The sequence below is a fragment of the Neofelis nebulosa genome, chromosome 18, assembly GCF_028018385.1.
Source record: "Neofelis nebulosa isolate mNeoNeb1 chromosome 18, mNeoNeb1.pri, whole genome shotgun sequence".
Taxonomy (NCBI): Eukaryota; Metazoa; Chordata; class Mammalia; order Carnivora; family Felidae; genus Neofelis; species Neofelis nebulosa.
In genome coordinates, this window is record NC_080799.1 from 7,636,774 (window position 1) to 7,657,453 (window position 20,680).

Here is a 20,680-nt window from a genome sequence, read left to right on the forward strand (position 1 = left end):
GGGCCCTGGGCGCGGCGGCGACGGCCGCGTCACTGGCGGGCGGGATCCCTCCGCTCTGGGGAGAGCAGCGCTGGACGGTTGAGTTGGGGTGACTGAGGAAATCCATCCGCGTCGCCGCCGCTGCCGCCTCCGCCGCGGAGGAAGACAGGACCTCCCGCGCTGCTCTAGCGACCCTTCGCAGAGTCCCACCGCCACAGGTACCTCCGCTGGCAAAAGGAGTCCTTCTCTCCCCCAGCCCCAAATTCCCATGGGGGAACCTCTCTTCCTTCTGTCTCCTGGTCTGGCCTCTCGGGAGCGGACGTAGCACCCTAGACCTCCCCTCCCTTCCTCTGGCTCCGTCGCTCCCAAACCCGGAAGGGGAACTGGGGTGGGGGGGACCCTTGTTCCCAGAAATGCACGCGCTCCTTGCACCGTCCGAGGCGTTTTGCCTGACCCCAGACCCTGTCGCAGCCCCTCCTGCCTCTTGCTCCCTGAGAAGTTTGGGGGCCAAATTCCGGGCTTTCTGTAGGCCCCGTCCCGCCCCCTTTCCCCCCCATCACCGCCCTCTCGTTTGCCCCTGGGTAGCACCCCTCGTGTCCTCTTTGCACCTCTGGCGGTATTCGCCTTGCAAAACTCCAGAATCTTCAGAGAAGCAGGCAAGGCCGCGAGGCCACCCTTCCCTTCGCCTCCACCCTACCCTCAGATCCCTTGGGTTCTGTCGGTGTTTTCTGGCCATATTACCCTAGACCGGAGACCTCGGCACCCTGCTCCCTCTACTAGCCCTAACCTCAAGCCCAGCTCCTGGGCGCCCTCACCCCACGCCTAGCTTTCTTTTGGGCAAAATGGAGGTCGTGGGGGCCGAAGGGCCAGGCCCACTGCGCTTTGCAGCGCGGCACCGGCCCGCGCCTTCCAGCTGCCAGATCCGGGACCCTCCCATGTCCCCTCCCCTTCGCCCCGCCAGACCCGCGGAGGCGGTGGCACCCCTGTTTCTCCTTGGGGCCCCGGCTACTGTATGCCCAGAATCCGGGGGCAGCCGAGGGGGCTCCGGCGAGTGATGGGGACTGAGGGCTGGGAGCGTCGCCCCCGCCCCCAGCGGCTTCTTCCTGGCCTGCTTCCTTCTGCCCCCAGCTTCTGGCATTGCCGCCCGGCCTGGGCTGCTGGCGGCTAGAAGGAAGAGGCTTTGTCCTGAGCTGGGGCGGTGGAGTGGGAGACTCTGCCCCCCCCCCACCCCCCCGCTTTTTTGGAAGGGCATCCCCCGGCGCGAGCGTAAAAAGCTGAACTGACAGAGGGGAAATGTCAGGGGGAAAGAGGAACGCCCAGGGCCTGGGGGAAGTGGGAGCTGGGTGGGGGACGCCTGGGTCGGCAGAGTGCAGTGTGCATGGCCTGATCACACAGGTGTCCAAAGAGTGGGGCAGGACTCCGGGCCCTGGAGCGGAGCCAGCCTGGCCCCTGGGGCCCCGGCGCGGAGCCCAGGGACTGGGCTTCTGGGGTGCCGAGGGCGCGAGGCCGGGCCGCTTGGGGCCGCCAGCTCTCCCGCCCGCCCGCGCCTGGGAGAGAGCAGCTCCGCGCCTCGGGGCCGGGGACCTCTCCTCGGAGCACTAATTACTCGAGAACGGCTCCCACGGGCTTACTGCGGGCGCGCCGGGGCGGGCGGCCTCGGCGCTGGAGGGAGCAGCGACTAGGGGCTGCCTTCCCCTCCACCTTCGCCTCCGCCCGCCGGGGGCGGCTAATGGGGCGCAGCCGGCCCGGGGATTATCCGGGGTGAGCCGTCCCGAACCTATTAGCGCCAATCGGCTTTCCCAAATCCTGTAAACAGCCACCCTGGCCGGTTCTGGGTCGGGCGGGGGCGATGGGGCCGGGGGTGGGGTCACCCACCCTACAGGTCTCTGCCGTGGATGCGGTTGCCTTGGCAACAGGGCTAGGGTGGGGGCACTTCACCAATGAGGTGCTCTCAGTCCGGGTGACGGTTGCCTAGGCAACCCCACGAACAGCCCAGCTTCCCCCTCTGGTCTCCCCCACCCCAGTCGAAGCTGGGGTATGTGTGGAGGGTGTGCGGCGTGTGGGGGTGAATTTAAAGAGGCACCGCCCCTTTTAAAATTAGGTGCTAGGAGGGCGGTGTCTGTGCGGCCCGGGAGGACGCCAGGTTTGTTTTCTAAGGGACTCTCCCCGCCCCCCCTCCTCCTTCCCCCCCCCCCCTTCAGTTCCTGCCGCGGGTGTCCCGCCCGAGCTGCTGTCCGAGGGAGGGGTTTCCCCTGCGCTTCCTCTTGCACTTCCCGCTCCGTTTCCGGGGGGCGGAAGATTGGGGAAGTCAGCTCTTCCTGGGCAACATCCCTTCTGTGCCAGAGACCCCAATTCAGCCTGGGGGACCGCGGCCGCCCGTTGCTGCCCCCTCCCCCCTCCGACCGGCGCTTACCCCTTCCGGGCCGGGCTTCAACCCCGCCTTTTTCCCCCCTTCTTCTCCGGCGGCCTTGGGCCTGACGTCAGCCCTGCATCCCCCAGGCCTCGGGCCAGCGGCGAGGAGCTGTCTCCCCCAGCCCCCGTCCCGCGGCCCCCAGCCGCCCCCAACCCCGCCCCACGGGCCCGGCGCCATGAGTGAGCTGGAGCAACTGAGACAGGAGGCTGAGCAGCTCCGGAACCAGATCCGGGTGAGGGCCTGGCCGCTGGGCTGGGGAGGCTGAGCAGGCAGGGCCAGGTGGCCTGCACGTACTGGGTGGGGGAGGGATTTGTGTGTGTGGCTATCCTAGTAGCTCGCTGTCTTCTCTCCACTCCCCTGCCACCTCTTTCCCTGTCTCCTCCTCGCCTCTCCTGTCTCTCTGATGGTTCTGCCATCCATCTCTTACAGGATGCCCGAAAAGCATGTGGGGATTCAACACTGACCCAGGTGAGATGAATCCAAGATGGACTTGGGGTTTAGGGAAGGAGCAAGTGTTAGAGGCATACTGCTTGGTGGGCCACACCACCTCGAACCTCCCTGAGCCCATTCTGCTTCTACCTCCAGATCACAGCTGGGCTGGACCCAGTGGGGAGAATTCAGATGAGGACACGGAGGACCCTCCGCGGGCACCTGGCAAAAATCTATGCCATGCACTGGGGGACAGATTCAAGGTGTGGTGTGCGAGTGGTTGGGGCTGTGTGCCGAGCTTTTGTGTTGCCCTGGGCTGAATATAGCAGGCAGAGTGGGGTGAGGGTTGCAACCTTGCTGATCTGGTGGGATGAACAGGATCCCCATGTTGTGGACATATTTGGGGAGGCCATGGCTCCCAGACAGTCCCAGGGGATGGGAAATAGGACCGAATGAACAGGGACTTCTGGGCTGCTGCTGGGAGTAGTCTCAGAGGGCCTCCCACCAGATGGGTGAAGGGGGAAAGGTGTCCTGCCTCCGGGGGGAGCTTCCTACCCTGACTCCTCTGCCTCTTCCCTGCCACTTTTTAAAAGGCTGCTGGTCAGCGCCTCCCAGGACGGGAAGCTCATCATCTGGGACAGCTATACCACCAACAAGGTAGAGGTGGTGCCCGAGGCCGGATGGGGCTGGGCTGCAGGCCCTGGCTGGCTCTGACCTTGGGCACTGCTCCTCCTCTCTAGGTCCATGCCATCCCTCTGCGCTCCTCCTGGGTCATGACCTGTGCCTACGCGCCCTCAGGGAACTTTGTGGCCTGTGGGGGGTTGGACAACATCTGCTCCATCTACAGCCTCAAGACCCGTGAGGGCAATGTCAGGGTCAGCCGGGAGCTGCCTGGCCACACTGGTGAGAGGGACCTGGCAGGGTTTGGGTGCTGTTGCGGGGGGAGGGGCTGTGCTGCCCTCCCTTAGAGACCCGGCTGACCAGCCCCTTTCCCCAGGGTACCTGTCGTGCTGCCGCTTCCTGGATGACAACCAAATCATCACCAGCTCTGGGGACACGACCTGGTGAGGCCCTGCCAGGGCTAGGTAGTCAGGGCTCACCAGTACTTCCTCCCCGGGGGGGCCCCTGCCTTGGTGCTTAGCATGTAGTACACGCCCTGAGAGGGTGAGGGGCTTCTGAACACTCTGCCTCCCTTTCCTGTGACCCAGTGGCTCCCCCCCAACCCCCCCCCCCCACCATGCCCCTTCCTTGGAGGAGGCTCTGTCAGGGCTGGGCTCACTTGGAGGGGAAGGGGGGCAGGGACCTCTCTCTGACCCCTTCCTTCTTCCTGTCATCTCTCCAGTGCCCTTTGGGACATTGAGACAGGACAGCAGACGGTGGGTTTTGCCGGACACAGTGGAGATGTGATGTCCCTGTCGCTGGCCCCTGATGGCCGCACCTTTGTGTCAGGTGCCTGTGACGCCTCCATCAAGCTGTGGGATGTTCGGGATTCTATGTGCCGACAGACCTTCATTGGCCACGAATCAGACATCAATGCCGTGGCTGTAAGTTCTGGACAGAGCTGGGACGGCCTGTCTCTGCCAGGCTCCTGGCCTTTCTGTGCCCTCATCCCACTCTGGTCCCATGTCCTGCAGTTCTTCCCCAATGGCTATGCCTTCACCACGGGCTCTGATGATGCCACGTGCCGCCTCTTTGACCTGCGGGCCGACCAGGAGCTCCTCATGTACTCCCACGACAACATCATCTGCGGCATCACCTCTGTTGCCTTCTCCCGCAGCGGCCGGCTGCTGCTCGCTGGCTACGACGACTTCAACTGCAACATCTGGGACGCCATGAAGGGTGATCGTGCAGGTGCGCTTGGGGATGGGCGGGGGCGGGGGCGGGGGCCGCCAGCCGGTGGGAGTTCTGATGTTCTTTCCACACAGGTGTCCTTGCTGGCCACGACAACCGCGTGAGCTGCCTTGGGGTCACTGATGATGGCATGGCTGTGGCCACAGGCTCCTGGGACTCCTTCCTCAAGATCTGGAACTAACAGCTGCCACCCCACTGAGCCCAGGCCAGGAGGGGCCCTGCCCATGCCCACACTACAGACCGGGAGCTTTGGGGCTGGGTGCACACCAAGCCCCCCTCCCCGGGCCACCGGGCCTTGGGTCCCTGCTCCCCTACCCAGGTTTGGTTCCTCCCGGGGGCCCCCACTGCGGAGATGAAGATGGGATAGAATGGGGGGAGAGGAGGGGCAGAAAGCCCTCATCCTTTTGCTGCCCTGGGGTTGGGGCCTCATCCCTCTGGAGGGCCAGAGGCAGGAGGTAGAAACTCCAGGGGCTGGCTTTTTTAAAACTGGTTTTATTTTAATTTTTATTATATTTTCAGTTTTTCCATAAAGGAACCAATTCCAACTCTGTACCTGGTCTCTACCCTTGTGTCTTTCTCAGTGCAGATCTCTGTCCCCAGGGCAGACAAGGGGGGGGGGGGGGGGGGGCAGGGGTTTGGGCCCTTGTAAGTAAGGGCCAGAGAGAAACTCCCATTCCTTCTCCAGCCCAAGCGGAAGTCAAGCAGGGGGACCTGCCCAGCAGGGCCACAGGTGCTCCCACACACACACACACACACACACACACACACAGCCCCCAGACTCTGGCTGGCTGACCACAGCTGCCCCGGCCCACAGCTCAGTTCCTAGCTCAGAGCTGTCTTTCTGATCACAATGCCCCTTTCCCCAAGACAAGACACAGAATCAAGAGGGGAGAACACACACCAAGTTTTATTGGGGAAAGGGGAATATTTACAGGGGCAGGTAGAAGAGAGGGGAGTCACACAGGGTGAGGGTGGGGGGAGATTGTGGGTCCAAGGCAGACAAGGGGATACAGAACAGCCCCTGCACCCACCCCAACCCAGGAGGGTGGGAGAGCAGCTGGGGCCCAGGAAGACGGGTGGGAAAGGACAGTAATGGGGGTGGAGTCCCTGGGCTGGGGGGCTCAGGGGCTTGTAAACATTGACCACTCTCAGAAGGGGATGGGGGTGGGAGAGGGCCCCCCCTACACTTCCTCACAGGGTTAAGGCCTCTCCAGGCTCAAGGGCCCCCTAAGTTCAAAGTCTCTTTAGCTGGGGGGAAGGGGAAGGAAGAAACAGGGAAGAGTGTCACCCCCCTCCCCTGCATTGGCTGCGGCAGGGGTGGGGGCGGTTACATTCAGTCACAACAGTACTCCCCCGACACCTCTAATGCCGCCAAATACTGGCGTGAGGAAAGGGGGAGCTGGGGGGCCAGCAGCAGCAAGACATTTCCCCCTGGCCCATCACCCCCTTATTGCTTTAGAGAGAATATTGTCTTTTCACGGACGCTAACACTGTTGAAACCAGGGAGAAGCAGGTGGAGGGTGCCCCTCCACCCCCGAGGCCAGCTTTATCCCCCAACACTGACCCAGTTGCCACTTTGGTGCAAAACAAAACAAAACGAAACAAAAAAAAGAAAAAAAATGTGGTCTAAGAATGGATGGGGAAAGAAAATGGGCCACTCCCCATTTCCCCAGGGCAGGAAGGACAAATACATTCATGGAGGGGAGGCAGTGGCAGATTCCTGCCCTAATACTGCACTCTGAGCAATGAGGTCAATGGGAGAAGTTAGATGAGAAACCCAAAAGATACAACAAACTGTTAAAAAAAAAAAAAAAAGAAAAGAAAAGAAAAGAAAAACACACACAAATGGAGACAAACCCAGGCAGGTGATTGGGAATGAGAAGTTGGTGAGCAACAGAAGGGTGGCCTTCCCCTGACCCAGGAGAGACGACACTTCTATTCTTGACCCCCACACCTTACCCAACATTAAAAACGCATCAGGGGAGCAGGGAGGGGGAGAGGCCACCGGCTCCTCTCCCATTTGGTCAATGGGGGGGGGGGGGTTCAGAGCAGGGCTGGGTGGTCCACTTCCCACACAGCTGGCTGCAGGCGGGGGGAGCTCCATTCTGACAGCCCCCACACTGCAACCCGAAGCCCCATGCTGCTCACTCCCTTGGCCTCCTAGGCCCTCCTCTTGCCCCTTTCACAGGAGAAAACAGTCAGTAAGTGGTGCCTCTCTCTCCAGCTCCCGGAGGAACCGCTCTACTCCCACCTCGCACGGGGTTGAGGCAGAAGGCGCAGCAGGGGCTTGTGGCCCAAAGAATACATTCATGTGGCAAGGCAGGGAGCTGAGGCTTTCAGCTTCACACCCAGGCCGTCCCCCCAAATGGCAGCAGTGGGGGAAGCCCCTCACCAGGGCCAGAGTGGAAGTTCCGTCACCCTGACGGCCAGAAGAGATTGGCACCGGCTGGCCCTCTCCCCCTCCCCACCGTCAGCCAGCACAGGATGGCAGCCTAGAGAGCTGAGGCGGCCCGGCCCATTTGTGCAACTTTCCCCTAAAGCAGCAAAGCCAAGGGGCTACTTTGGCCCCCACCACGGACACCTCTGCCACGGTCACAGCAACAAAGGGAGCCGTTCACAGCGGGTCCGGCCGGCGGGGCTGAGGGGGCCTCGCTGTGCAAACTGCTGGCACCCCAGCTTCCAGTTACCCCAATGGCCCACCTTGCGGGGCAGGGAGGGTAAGTGCAGCCTTGGGGGCCAGGCAGGACAGGTCCATGGGGCCTGTGTCCCCACTGCCCCAAAATAACAGTGTGTTTTTTTCCTTAAATCTCCTAACCTTTTTTTTTCCATTTTCTTTTTTCTTAAAAAACAAAAACAAAAAACAAAACACACACACACACACACATACACAAAAAAACCCCAAAAGACCTCTGTGGACCTTCCATTGTCACCCTCACTGTCCCTACAGGGGGAAGGGGTGCTTAGAGTCTAGTTTTTAACAATTTTTGTCTCTCCTAACAGTTTTCTTCAATGCGGTTTAAAATGCTTTTTAAAAAAAGAAAAAACAAAACAAAAAAACCCCCAAAAAACAAAAAAACCAAAAACCCTTCCCCCCCAATCTGTAAAGTGCCTCGTGGTGGGTGAGTTAAGGTGCATCGTGTGGTTTGTAACAAGTGCTGGGGACCCTGCCCCTGCTTCCTCCTATGCTCCCGTGGGGAGCCTGCAGGCTGGGGACCCAAGGGTCCAAGCCGCTGCTGCTGCCCCTGGCCTACAGCCCAGGGGCTGGTGGGACGGGCTGGTCAGTAGTCATCCACGCTCTCGATCTCACCAGAAGGTCCGTGCAGGGAGTACCCTGAAGCCGGGGAGAAGCTGGGTTTGAGCTCTCCCCAGGCCCCCGCCCCGTACGAGTAAGAAGCCTCCTTCATGGCCGCACCCCCAAACTTACCCAAGATGCTGGGATCCGAGTGCAGCATCAGAGCCCGCCTCTTGGCCTTGCTGCCCTCCCCAGGGCCGAGTTTGGTGCTGTGGTTGGTCTGAAAGGCTGTCTGCAGGGAGCCGCTGCTCAGCCAAGCCTCCTGCGGGGCGCAGAAGGAAGCTGGGTCGGCGCGGTGTGGGGCGATCTCATCCCACCTCATCCCACCTGCCGGGGGAGCCAACGGAGCCTCACCTGCTGCCGCTGCTGGCTGGCTTTCTGTTTGGCCCTCCGCTCCAGGAACTGTTTGGCAAATTCTTTGGCTTCCAGCGTGTCCCCCAAGCAGGACCGGATATAATCGTGGACATCGTAGGGGGATTCTACCTCCTTGAGGATCGCTACAGCCATGGGCACTAAGGGGCAGGAGAGGCGGGCTGTCAGGGCCCACCCGATGCAGGTCGGGAAGCCCCGGGCCAGCCCGGCACCCTCAGGGGCTGCTGCCCATACCGTCCAGGCTGCCTGTGGTGCTCAATGTGTGCAGCATCTGCTCACACCACTGGGTGAAGCCGTCCTGGGGCCTGGGGATGCCCTGGAGCAGCTTCAGCAGCTTCTCTTCCTCCTCTGTCTTTTTGCGCACAGGCCGGCCTGACAGGTGGCTGTACGAGTCACTGAGTAGGACGGGGACGAACCGGAGGCATGAAATCTGCTGAGGCAGGTCAGGGTCTCCCCCTCCGCCCCGCCACGCAGACAGACCCCGGCACCCACCTGAGAGAGGGGCTGCTCCGGCTGTTCTTCAGGCCCAGGCTGCGGGCCAGGCTCCCGCTGCTCTTGAGGGTGTCCTCCCAGAGCCCCAGGCCACCGCTGCTGCCCCCACTCTTGTCGGGCCCGCCCCACAGTGGCCCAGCCTCAGACACCCACTGGTTCAGAGGAGCAGCGCCCAGGCCCCCGAGCTGCTACAGATGGCAGAAGTCAGGGTGACCCAAACACAGACACACGCACTCCAAACGGCTAGGTGGGGAGGGGGGCTCGTTTAGGCGGCAGAGCGCAAGGTGAGGGCCGCCCAGAAGCGAGCGCCTTCAGGGTCAGGTCTGTACCTTGGGCTCAACCATCCCTCCCCCCCGCTCCCCCTCCCCCCCGGTCACCCTGGGAACTGGAACTGGAAGGGGTTCCCGAGGGCTCAGGACCGGCTGATCGATCAGCGGGGGAAGGGCTGGCCCGCCTGCTCACCACCCGGTGGTTGGGGGCCTGGGCCCGCGACGGCTCCCGAGGCGGGGGCTGCTTATGCAGCTGCCGCTCGCCCTCCAGCTGCAGCTCCAGCAGCGTCTTCATGGACAGCCCCTGCTTGGCCAGGCCAGCCCACAACGGTGGCGGGGAGCTGGGTGCGGGGGACGCCGGGACGGCGGCCGCTGCCTGCTGCTGCTGCAGCAGCTTCAGCAGGAGCTCCTGCTGCCGCACCTGGAGCGGGGAGACGCGGTGAGACGCGGGGAGACGCGGGGAGACGCGGGGAGAGCGCGGGGCCGGCCCCGGGCCCCGGGCCCCAGCCCGGCGGGGGAGGCCCAGCTGGGCACCCACCTGCTTGCGTCGGAACAGCTCCTCTTCTTCCTGCCGCCGCTTCTGCTCCTCCTGCTGCTGCTGCTGCTGCCGGCGCTTCTCCTCCCGCCGCTTGCGCTCCTCCTCCTCCCGCTTCGCCCTGAGCTCCACTTCTCTGCGCTCTTGGAACTGGCACGGGAAGCCAGCTCAGACGGCAGAGTGGGGGCACCCAGCCTTCCCCTGTGTCGGTCTGGCCCCCGCCACCCCAGGACCCCAGCCCCCTGAAGCCCACTCACTTTGTGTTGCAGCTGGAGTTGTTCTAGAATTGGACCCTGAGTCGAAGAGTTAATTGGTATGTCCCAAAGACTGGCCTCACCGCCTGCAGGAAGCAAAGCAGCCGCAGGAAGAAGCTCAGGGTGCCGCTGGGCTAGAGCGCAAGAGGGTGGGAGCAGACACAGAGCCCCTGGCTCGCCCCCCCCGGGACTGGGGCACTGGGGTTCAGAAAGTGGGGGCAGGGGACAGGCTGGCCACACACCTGACTGTGATGAGGCTGAGGTATGTATGTCCCAGAGGGGGCCCGAATCCGGCACCGACAAGGACCGGTTCATGGTCGGGAGCAGGTTCTGGTCCCCGCCTCTGAGGAACAGAGCGAGGACTCTCAGGACGGGAGTCCCTCTCGGCTCTGCCCACCTCCCCCCCCCCCCCCCCCCCGCACAGACTGGCCCCGGACCTGGGCGGTTTGAGAGCTTGGAGCTGCTGGAGGAACGCAGTGAGCTGCTGCTGGGGCGGCGTCAGGTCCCCCAGAGCGGCCTTTTCCCGGAGCGCGCACTGCGGGAGCTGCCGGCTGCAGACACGGAGACCGGTGTCGAGCGGGGCGAGGCCACACAGCCGGCGCCCGGCCTGACCCACAAGGCCTTCAAGGCCCCCGTACCTGCCGACCAGCTGCAGAAACTGCTGGTGCTGCAGCTGCTGGTACAAGGCCGCGGCCGCCAGCTCCTGCTGCTTCTTCAGCCGCTCCTGGTCCATGTTGCCCTGAGTGGGGGCCAGAGCGCTTCTGTGCCTCTGACCTGGTCTCGCTCCGCACCACCCGCCGCCATCCGTCCGGCTCCCGCTTCCCCGCCCTGCTCCTCTCCAGGTGGACGTGCTCACCAGCAGTGGGGGTGGTGAGGGTCCCGGGGCAAAGGGCACGCGACCCCACATCTTGATCACCTCACCCAGCGGCTGGAAGCCCTCATCACAGCCCCGCTTCACAAGCAGTGCCATGGAAAAATAGCCCGCCTGGAACCACTCCGCCATTTCCTGTGTTGTAAAGGGGCCTGGACCAAGGGAAAGGGGACTTCGGTCAGAAAGCTTCGCCAGAGAAGCCCTGAACGAGAATGAGGTCGTCCTCCTGCCCACCCACCCCCGCCCCCCGAGCTCCCACTGCATGGCTCCCACTCCCCACGAGCACCTTGGATCTCCCCCTGTGGGTCCTTGTAGAACCACTTCCGGGCCGCACCGTGGCTGAGAGGGAGGGCAGTGGCAGCTGCTGAGTGGCGCAGACCCTGGGCCTGCATGGCAGCCGTAAACTGCTCTTCCTCCAGGGAGCTGTCCTGCAGGGAGGCCACCAGCTTCTCTGCCTCCTGGGAGACCAGGGAGAGAGGGAAGGCTCAACGGCCCAAGAAGGCAACACCAAGACGAGGCCGAGGCTGAGGTCAGGGTGGAACCGGGAGGTCAGATCACAAGGCAGACAGACGGGGAAAGTAGGAACTGGGGGGCGACAGATGGAACAACGGCCCCCTGTCCTCTGTAGGGGAGGGTCCCTAGAACCTTCTTAGGCTTCTCCCACACCTGCTGCAGGTGCTTCAGGCCTTCATCATCCTCCAGATCTCCGGGTGGACCAGGGGGTGAGCCCACCCCGGGACTCAGCTGCATGCCCCTCATATCGTCTAGGAGTGAAGACAGGAAGTGCAACAGAAGATCCCGAGACAGGAAGGCAACACCCCCCCTCCCAACCACCCTCATTCCAGAGGAGAGGGCTGTGATTCTAGCTCTCTCCCCGCCCCCTCCAAGGAAGGGGAGCGTCCCCCGCCCCCATCAACCCTAGGCTACCTTCAGTCGCCGGCAGGTCTTTCTCTGTAGCATCGTCGCCTTCCCCGTTAGTTCCCCAGAGCGGGCCCAAGGTGGGCAGTGGGGGTGGGGAGCTGGAGTTTTCCTCCTGGGGAGGCAGTGGGGTCAGCTCCTTCCCTCCTGAAAGAGAAGGGCAATTACCAGAATTCAAAACCAACCAGCTGGAAGGCCTTAAAGATGACTTGGCATAAATCCTCCATCTGTGGCCAGAATCTAGGCCTCTGGACACTGAATCCTCCCACCTAGCTTTGGTCGACCCCGCTAACCTCCAACCAATCAGCACCACAAACCCCACTTTGCGACACCAGACACGTCGGGAGCGTGTCCGGGTCACCGCCTAGGGCTGTACATGCAACACCACTCTTGGCACCACATTCCTTAAGTCCTCCAAGGAATTTTCACAGGTCATCTTGATTACATCGGGGTTTCGCCTGGCACCCTGCCTTTCAGACAGCCCCGTTGCGTTCCTCCCGCCTGACGACACCCGCTGTTCTCACAGGCCACCTTCTCCTGAAGGCGGGTGGACAGCTGGTGCCTAGCCTGGTGAGGGCCTTCTGCCTGCCCGCCTCCTCTCCTCCCCACCCCACCCTGCTCCTTGGGCTCACCCGCCTCAGGGCCCGCCTCATCTAGCGCTTCAGAAGGTTCTTCCTCCTCTTCCTCCAGGCCCTGGAAGTCGAGCTCCTGCTCCTCAGGAATAGGCTCCTTGGGGCCCTTCTGCACGGGGTTACGGAACCCGGTGGGGACGAGGGGCAGAGGATGAGTGGGAGAGGCCCCTGCTGGGGTAGGTCCCACCACCCGCCAGCACAGACCTTCCCCTCACCCCCTCACGAATACCTTGAGAGGCAGAAAGGCCCCAGAGGCATCAAAGGTGCCCATCTCCTCATCCTCATCGTCCAGGCACCATTCGGGGAGCCCATCCTTGTCCTCCTCAAAGCCGTCAGGCCCTCGGCACCTCCGCAGGTGAGCGCTGCCTCCCCCACCCCGCCCCTCCTCTTCACCACACCCTCCTCGATCCCCTCGAATATCAAATTCAAACTTGCGACGCCGGTCCCCATGTTCCCGCCAGCCAGCAGAGCGGGGACCGCTATCTGGGCAGAAAAAGTCAAGAGAAGGAGAATCAGTATCCCGGGCAAGCTGGCTTTCGCTCTTCTGCTGCCCACTGGGAACCCGCCGCCCCCGCGCCCCCACCGGGAACCGGCATCTCCAAGTCTGCCCTCCCACCCGCTCCACTGCAGGAAACTTTCTGTTCCCTCCACCCGGCTGTGGGAACACGCCCTCAGGAAGCTCTTGCCACCAATGCCCCCCACAACACCCATCCGGCCCCAACCTCACCAGGGCTGGCTGAGCGCCAGCGGTCGCCATCTCGCCGGGGTCCTGCCCCAAGTCTCCAACTGCCTTCCTCCTCTTCCTCTTGCTCCTCTCGGAGAGAACGCCAGTTCTCGCTATCTGAGCGGGCATGTTCCTTCCTCGGGCCAGCCCCTCCCTCCTCAAACCCGGATCGCGCTTGGAGACGGGAAGACACAGTCAGTGGAAGGGCAGCCGCGGTTCCTGGAAGGCTCTTACTACACACCTCATGATAAAGGAGGAGCCCAGCTCTGGGCCCTCCTGCTCCCACCACCTCCCTCGGGAAACACCTTCCCCTCACGCGGTCACCCATTTCAGTCCTCCCCCCACCTCTCAGGGACCCTCAGGACCCGGCCATCGCCCTTGTCACTCTCCATACCTCCATCCCTCCTGGCTGACTTCTCAAACCTTCTCTCGCCTCTGCGGAAGGAAAAGGTGTTGGTCAAACCAGGACAGCTTCCCCTCCCCAACCTGCAGCATCTCTGCACAACTTGTCCCTTCTGCCCTGAGAAGGGTGGGGAGAGGGAGGGCTCGGGGGGGGGTGGCGGGCAGTTAGGGAAAAGTCAGTCTTGGGAGGGAGCCCAAGGGGACACATTAGAATAGGAGGTCACAGGACAAATGGGAAGAGAGGAAGGCAGCAGGGAGCTGGGAGGCAAAGAGGAAGACTTGTGACCAAGGCTTATTCAGCAAATCCCCTGCTGCTCTCTAATGCCAAAGGCACGGAACCCCTCCATACGACACCAGAACCCGCCACAGGGCTTCTCTGCTCTGCCACGATGCTGCTAGCACCTGTCATCCCAACTCTGGCTACGCTGGATCTCCCGGGGGTTTCGGCCAAAGGCCCCTTCGCCTTCTTCGATGCTTCTTTGGTAAAAGCAACTGTCACCACGGCCTCGGCCTGGAGAAAGGAGGAGATGCACGTGGGAAGCCTGCCCGATCGTCTCTCTGCACCCTCAAAACCATGGGCCCCACCTCGGCCCGCCCCCGGACACGTGGTCACCCCCTCTACCTCGGCTCCGAGTGCTGCCCCTGCCGCGGGAGGCGCCACCTAGGGGGGGGCCGGCCCCCTTCCCCATCAGCCTCAGCACAGCCACACTGTTCACTGACAGGGAGAAGTTTCTCTGAGGAGGGAGCCAGGGGTGGGAGTGAGGACCCAGGCACCCGCCGCCCCCCCCACCCCGCCCAGAACCACAACCTCCACCACCTGTCTTTCCAGCTTTGGCCCCTCTCTCCAAGATGGAGACCCAGCACCCTGCCCTGCAAGGCTCCGGCCCAGGCCCACCTGCTCCTCCTCAGTCAAAGGCTCCAGCGCCAGGGGCTGCAGTGGCTCCTCCTGCAGCACCGCAGCAAACTCCTTGTCCTGCAGCTCATCGGGTACCTGTCAACCGGGGCAGAGCGGAGGTCCCACGTGCTCCTGGACCCCCTCCACTGGCTGAGACCAAATGGGCAACAGGGCCACACACCCCACGCTCTCGCCTAGCCCCACCTTGTTCTCCTTGACGTAGAGAGCCAGCATCTCTTCTCGCCCGTAGCGATAGTCAGCCAGCTTGTATTTGGGCATGGCAGGGGACGGGGGTGGAGAGGCCACACTGCCACCGCTGGAAAGGGCCCTCAGCCTAGAAAAGGGACACAGGAAAGGAGAGAAACAGGAATCCGGGCAGCCCTCTTCTTCCTGGTTTCTCTGAGCCATCCAAAGCATGTGTGACTCACCACTCAGGCCCAAAATTGAGGGTCTCTGCTGCCATTGTGGAGCCAGGTGTATCCTCAAGGTCCGAGGGGCTGAAGGGACAAGGGGGGGGGGACCTGGCGTTCACTCTCCAAACACCTGTGGAGACACGGGGACACTAGGCCTCGGAGACAACACATCACACACCTAGAAAACCACAAGAAGAGAAAAAATGGAATCCCGCCTAATGAACTCTGAAAGGACTCACCTAAGCCAGCCACGTGCCACTCACACCATGAGTTAAGTGAACTGTTGCGACGGGGGAAGACCTGGGGGAAGGAAGGAAACAGGGCAGCTGGAGCCCTTTCCAGCTTCAACAAAGGGTACCTCCCTCTACCCCAGACTTACTTGGCAGCCTTGCCCCAGGAAGCAGGTAGGGCCAGGCCGGGGCTCTCTTCAGGCAGGGGCCTGTGCTGGAATGAACCAAGGTCTCCAAGCTACAGGACGCTGACCTGACTACAGTGGTGTCCAGGGAGGGAGCTTCACATCAGGGAAAGATCCTTACGGAGAGGCAAGAAAATAAAACTGGGGTTAAACTAACGGGCCGGATGGGTCTCCCCACCTCTGGCCCTCCTCTGGCCCGCAACATGGGGAGATCCACAGCTGCGGGAGGCTTCTAGTTACCCGGCGCAGGGAGCCATGGACCCTGCTCTTTCTCATCTCTGTCCCCCCCGCTAGGCCTCAAGACCAGTTAAATGACCCAGCAGAGCTAACAGAGGCGCTGGCATTGTGGCAGAGCACGCCAGGTACCTCTCCAGGCCTAAGCGCCCCCGCAGGGTGGCGTGGTATTTGGGAAGGAGCTGGTTGAGGCATGGGGGACACTGAGAACAAAGGTAAAACACAAGCAAGCAAGGAAACCAACAAACAAAACATCAGAGCCACAAATACCCTAGAGACAAAAAAACATCAGTTATGGAAAGAATTACAAATGCAACCTAAGAGCAAAATTACCTCCCTCCTGAAAACTCTCAGGGCCGCCTATTTGGCGGCTAGAATCCAGGGATTCCATCTGGGGGGAAAGCCAGTGGAATGGGAGCGGCGGTGAGGAGCCCCTCCCCCAGGGCCAAAGACAGGGCAAACGGAAGGCCACAGGCAGGTGAGTCCAGCCAGTGCCCCCTTGGCCTGGTTTACCCAACAGGAATCCACACTTTTCCAGGGATCGGGAAGAGCCCCATCACAACTACTAAGAACCAAAAAGGGAACATTATGCTACAAACTAGGCAAAAGCCCCTCTCACCATAAAGTAAAAATGAGGTTGACAGAAGTAGTGGCAGTGGCAGTGACCTGTCCTCCTAAGGAACAGCAGGAGAGGCTCTCAGGGGGCAGCGCATCCCTGGCGGTTCTGAGCAAGGATGGGTGGGTGAGGTCTCAGGGAGCTGCACAAGGGCTTCCCTCACTGGCTGGGGAGGAGGCCGGACCAGAGTGCCTCCACGGTTTCCATCAAGTCCAAGACTCCACGATTCTGCGAAGAAAGGCGGAAGGGTTTCTTCCAGAGGGGTCAAGGGGCAGTAGCTCTCACAGCTGCAGACGGGAAGAGAAAGCAGAACACCAGGACAGAAGTGCGACCCGCTTCCAAAATCCTGGTGTCCTAGGAGGAAACCCAGCTTTGGAGGTTGTCCAGAACAGGGTGGACTTGTCCCTGGCATGACCATCTCTTCTGCAACAGCCCCAACTGGACATTCCTGGCGACAGAGCACACCACAGCACACGTGGCTCTCAGGAGACACATGGTGTTGAAAAGGGGCACCTGGGTGGCTTAGTCCATTAAGCGTCTGACTTCGGCTCCGGTCACGATCTCATTGTTCATGGGTTCGAGCCTCTCATCGGGCTCTGTGCTGACAGCTCAGAGCCTAGAGCCTGCTTTGGACCCTGTGTCTCCCTCTCTCTCTCTCTGCCCCTCCTCCACTCATGCTCTGCCTCTCTCAAAAATAAATAAAAACATTTGAAAAGCTCTTCCTTTCACTGGATTCACGCAGGCCTCCCAGGACAACAGAGTAAGGTTCCTTCTTTCCACGCTACAGCCCTTACCTAATCTGCCCAATCAACCTTGAAGACACTATGCTAAATGAAACAGCCCAGTCACAAAAGAGAAAACACCACAGGATTCCTCGTTTGAGATTCCTTGAGCAGCCAAATTTAGAGACACATAGAACAATAGGGGCCAGGGCTGGGAAGTGTTTAATAGGTAAGAAGTTTCAGCCAAAATGGGACCAACGAAAGAGTTCTGAAGATGGGACAGTGGGGACAGTTGCACAACAACGTGAACGTACTTAACCTTGCAGAATCGTACACTCAAAAATGGTTAAATGGCCTGTTTTACCACCCCCCCACCCCGGCAGGAGAAAAAAAAAAAAAAGGTTTAGGGGGAAAAAAAGAGACATTTGGGAATACCTATTACATACCGAGGTCCTCCTCACTCCAAAGAAAACACCCCACATTCCTGCAAACAAACCTCAGGAGAGGCTGTTCTGAGCCTCTTGCGATTCTTTCCAGAAGAGCCCCATCCTCATGGAAGTGCGCTGTAAGACAACAGGGACAACTCACCCTCCCTCCCTTCCAGGGAGTGGCAAAGGCAGCTCTCCTCTTCCGGCCTTCACCTTTCTGTCCCGGTCGCAGACTGGCAAACTGAGGAAAAGTGGTTCCCGGTGTGAGAAGCAGGGAAACTGCAGAAGCAAGGAAAGGCAGTCAGGGCAGAGGAAGCAGAGGAGCGGCTGGAGGAAAGTCACGTCTCCGGGCTGGCCTGGCCACAGGGGGACCTGGTCCAGCAGCCGGTGGCTGTCGGGTCGTCCTTCAGACCAAAGGAAGCACTGCAAAGCAGCACACGAGCTGCCAGTGGTTCCCACCTTCCGACCAGGCGTGCTTCTGTGTCCTCTGAGCCAGGGGTTCCCAACTGGGGGCGCCTGCACTCCAGGGCACATGTGGCGGTATCTGGACACGGTTTGGGTAGGCATGACTTGAAAGGCGCTACTGGCCTCCAACAAGGCGCATGACAGCCCCCCACAACAAGAAATTAGTGGGCCCAATGTGGCGACAGTGCCCGGGCTGAGGACGCCTCCTCCATATCACAAGCGCAGGTAAAGCCTGCTCTGTGTTTACGGGGAAGAACAGAAGACAGGAGAAACCAAATTTATTCCAGTTCAGTCTCCCCTAAAAGCAGGGAAATCTTTTCCTAATTATACTGTCCCTTGAGAGAAATCTGAAACACTGCCAGGAGGGAAATCCTTAAGAAGAGATTAAAAAAATTGTGCAAAGTTTCTCTATCACAAACTCTCGAAGCCACCTGTTTGGATCCCTTTCCAGGGAAGGAAAGGGCCGGGACAGAGAGCAGACAGGACTGGGGGCAGCACCCTTTCCTGGCTTCTTGATCTAAGCGTCTCCTCCAGGCTCTTTCCCGCTTACCCGCCACCCCTACCTTCAGCACCTGCCTGCCTCATCTGCCTGCCCGGCTCCCTCCATCCCTCTGCCCCATCTTCTTTCTCAGGCCTTGGTATACCCTCTCCCTCCGAGCTTTAGATTTATTGCTATTAAAAGGCTGCCCCCTGCTGGAGTTGAGGGAAAAAGATATACTGGTCCAGGGTGTTCACAACAGGCTTGCAGGAACAGGAGGGAAGCCTGTTCTCTGGGGTTCAGAACCCTGAGAAGAAAAAGATCCCAAGAATGGGCAGTCCTAGCACACGCTAAGTTAACGTTATTTCCTCATTCCATCAACCCTAAAATTAGCCCCATTCCAGAGCTATGTGCCTTGGCACAGAAAGGTACCACTATTAACAGAAGTGGAGTCCCAAATTCCCCAACATCTGAGCAACCAACAACCGCCCAGTCCCAAACCTGTTGGGAAGTGACTCTGCCCTTTCTCAGGATGCGAAGATCCTCCAGGCCCAGGAGGGTAACTGAGAAAGCTCAGAAAGGGGTGCAAGCCCATGTTTCCCCCACCTGGTGAGCGATCCCAGCTCTCTCCTCTCTGAGCCATCATGACAAATAACGCCCCTTGGCACGTTTACCAGTTAAGTTTTCAAAGCGCTTTCACACTTTACCTCATTTGATCCCTTCTACCCACTTGCCCAGTCTTGGGACCTAGCCAGGGAAAACAAGGAAGGAAGGATGCAGCTGGCCCCACAGGGGACCCCATGTCCCCAGACACTCTGTTCGAGACTGGAGAAGGGATGCACTAGCAGCAGAAGCACCCTGAGTACTTTGTGAGTTTCAGGCCGTTTTAAATTTCCTTTAGTTTTATAAATCTTTCACGTAGCAATCTCTTCTCCCTTGCTGTTTAAATTGAGACTACTCTTTCTACCCCTAACTCCAACCACAGACAACAAACTACAGTCCTTTAATTTCTCAAACGGCAACAATACTAATCTGTCCCCTGGCTTAAAAAGCCGGGCCAGAGGTCTAGGAACACAACTCACTTGACTGTAATCACCATATAGGTCTCCTAAGGCCCTGGGCCCCCAGACCAAGGCAGCAACACAAAATCCAGATCCGTCTCGATCCTTCCCAATTACACACCAGGCCAACAACTACAAACTAAGACTGGAGCTGAGTGAGGGTGGGTGGCCTGAGACACACAGGGAACAGTACAGATGAAGGATCTAGAGAGCAAACTCCCACATCGTGAGTGGCAAAGGGGACTAGCCTGTCGGCGCCCATAGGGCTTCAGATGCAGAGGCGGGGGGGTGGAGGGCTAAGGTGCAACTGCCAGCTCAGAGGAGCAGTGGAGAGATTGTGTGGAGGCTGATCTTTGGGCAAACAGCAATAAGGAGAGGGCAGTGAGACTGGGGCGGGTGGAGGAAAGAATGGGCCAACAACAATTGACTTAGCATCTCCCAGGGCCGGGGCCCTATGAAGGACCAGACCTGGGAGCTTACTGGGAATTCTAGTAACGGCTGGGTAAGAAATGCGAGATGAGGGTTGCTTTTAAGTTAACTTAGGAAGGAAGAAGAAGGAGGGGGGGGGGGGGAAGCCAAAGTGTGAGGGGCCGTGGCCGGGGAGCTGCTGCATCAGAGGCGCTGGGCTGGGAAGAGCCTGGCCTGGAGACAGGAGAGACTTAGGTGCTGAAAACGGTCAGGCAACAGGGAGCAAGGAGACCCCAATGACCAAGCACTAATGTCGCTAGTGGAAAGGAGATTTAGGTGAAGAACCAGTGGAGGTGCTTTGGTTAAGAGGAAAGGCTTCCACGTTGGCCAAAGTCACGGAACGCCTGGACTTTCAGAGCCGCTGGGCCCAGCTAATTACGATAAGAGCCCGGGGACCGCCGGGCATTAGGGTCGGGGGGCCCCGGGCGGGCCAGGCGGAGGATGCGGATGGACGGGAGGGGGCCGGGCAGGGCTGCCGAGGGGCCCGAGGGCGACCGTTAGGAGCGCGGGGGTGGGAAGGAGGCGGGCTGCCCGGGAGGACGGCGTGCCCTTCAGGGAGGGGGCGCCAGGTGCGCGGGGCGAGGGCGGCCGCCCCCCGGGAGGGGCCCGGCCTCCCTCGGGGCCGTGCCGGGGAAGGGCCGTCGGGAGTGCGGACGCACCGGGCGGCTGCGGCGGCGGCGGCGGCCTGGGCAGAGGCGCGGGAGGGTCCGTGCCGGCGGCCCGCGCTCTCGCTCTGGCTCTCGCAGGCTCGGCGCGGCCGCCTCGGCGTCGGGGGCGGGCCTGCCCCGGGCCCGGCGGCGGGCCGGGGTCTGCGGAGCCGCCGAGCGCTTACCGCGGCGGGCGGGCGGCGCGAGGCTCCGGTCCCGGGGCGTTGGCGGCGCGCGGCGGGCCGGGGGGCGGCGGCGACGGCGGCAGCGGCGGCGGGGGAGGGGGCGCTGGCGCTCCCGCGGCGGCCGCTCCTCTCTGTTTGTGTTTGTAGCAAGATGGCTGCCCGCCTCGCACCACGTGACGCGGACGCTGGGCCGCGGGGCCGCCCCCTCCGCCGCCGCCGC

General features: G+C 61.1%; 2 protein-coding genes across 5 annotated transcripts; one reads left to right on the forward strand and one right to left on the reverse strand.

The window, feature by feature from the left end:
• Window positions 1-39: 39 nt before the first annotated feature.
• GNB2 (G protein subunit beta 2) lies at window positions 40-5,224 on the forward strand. Its single transcript, XM_058711450.1, has 10 exons — window positions 40-197; window positions 2,479-2,624; window positions 2,822-2,860; window positions 2,978-3,084; window positions 3,415-3,478; window positions 3,562-3,724; window positions 3,819-3,885; window positions 4,164-4,365; window positions 4,456-4,672; window positions 4,747-5,224. Exons 2-10 carry the CDS (start codon window positions 2,568-2,570, stop codon window positions 4,851-4,853), a joined length of 1,023 nt encoding a protein of 340 aa, XP_058567433.1. The 5' UTR covers window positions 40-197; window positions 2,479-2,567; the 3' UTR covers window positions 4,854-5,224.
• A 328-nt stretch (window positions 5,225-5,552) lies between these two features.
• Window positions 5,553-20,618, reverse strand: GIGYF1 (GRB10 interacting GYF protein 1). Of its 4 annotated transcripts, none has more exons than XM_058711442.1 (29): window positions 20,461-20,618; window positions 17,317-17,435; window positions 16,010-16,234; window positions 15,121-15,272; window positions 14,981-15,041; window positions 14,757-14,871; window positions 14,533-14,662; window positions 14,329-14,424; window positions 14,056-14,167; window positions 13,836-13,944; window positions 13,426-13,466; window positions 13,035-13,205; window positions 12,537-12,790; window positions 12,308-12,416; window positions 11,685-11,822; window positions 11,424-11,521; window positions 11,044-11,215; window positions 10,743-10,909; window positions 10,525-10,625; window positions 10,324-10,437; window positions 10,129-10,229; window positions 9,890-9,972; window positions 9,636-9,782; window positions 9,291-9,518; window positions 8,829-9,013; window positions 8,571-8,731; window positions 8,319-8,476; window positions 8,097-8,226; window positions 5,553-8,003 (listed from the first exon to the last, which is right to left on the reverse strand). In XM_058711442.1, the coding sequence occupies exons 6-29, from the start codon at window positions 14,789-14,791 to the stop codon at window positions 7,951-7,953; spliced, it is 3,093 nt and encodes a 1,030-aa protein (XP_058567425.1). In that variant the 5' UTR covers window positions 14,792-14,871; window positions 14,981-15,041; window positions 15,121-15,272; window positions 16,010-16,234; window positions 17,317-17,435; window positions 20,461-20,618; the 3' UTR covers window positions 5,553-7,950. The 4 variants fall into 4 exon arrangements, with proteins under 4 accessions (XP_058567425.1, XP_058567423.1, XP_058567424.1 ...); XM_058711440.1 differs by having other exon boundaries at window positions 8,829-9,016; XM_058711441.1 differs by lacking the exon at window positions 20,461-20,618 and adding an exon at window positions 20,288-20,440 and having other exon boundaries at window positions 8,829-9,016.
• Between the last annotated feature and the right edge of the window lie 62 nt (window positions 20,619-20,680).

Bases quoted from the DNA above. Each gene is read 5' to 3' on its own strand.
- GIGYF1 (XM_058711440.1), bottom strand. From the start codon at position 14,791: ATGGCAGCAGAGACCCTCAATTTTGGGCCTGAGTG. The intron at 14,425-14,532 runs GTGGGGCTAGGC...CCCGGTTGACAG, and splicing joins TCTACGTCAAGGAGAACAAG to GTACCCGATGAGCTGCAGGA. The intron at 12,791-13,034 runs GTGAGGTTGGGG...TTTTCTGCCCAG, and splicing joins CTGGCGCTCAGCCAGCCCTG to ATAGCGGTCCCCGCTCTGCT.
- GNB2 (XM_058711450.1), top strand. From the start codon at position 2,568: ATGAGTGAGCTGGAGCAACTGAGACAGGAGGCTGAGCAGCTCCGGAAC. The intron at 2,861-2,977 runs GTGAGATGAATC...TTCTACCTCCAG, and splicing joins GGGATTCAACACTGACCCAG to ATCACAGCTGGGCTGGACCC. The intron at 4,673-4,746 runs GTGCGCTTGGGG...CTTTCCACACAG, and splicing joins CATGAAGGGTGATCGTGCAG to GTGTCCTTGCTGGCCACGAC.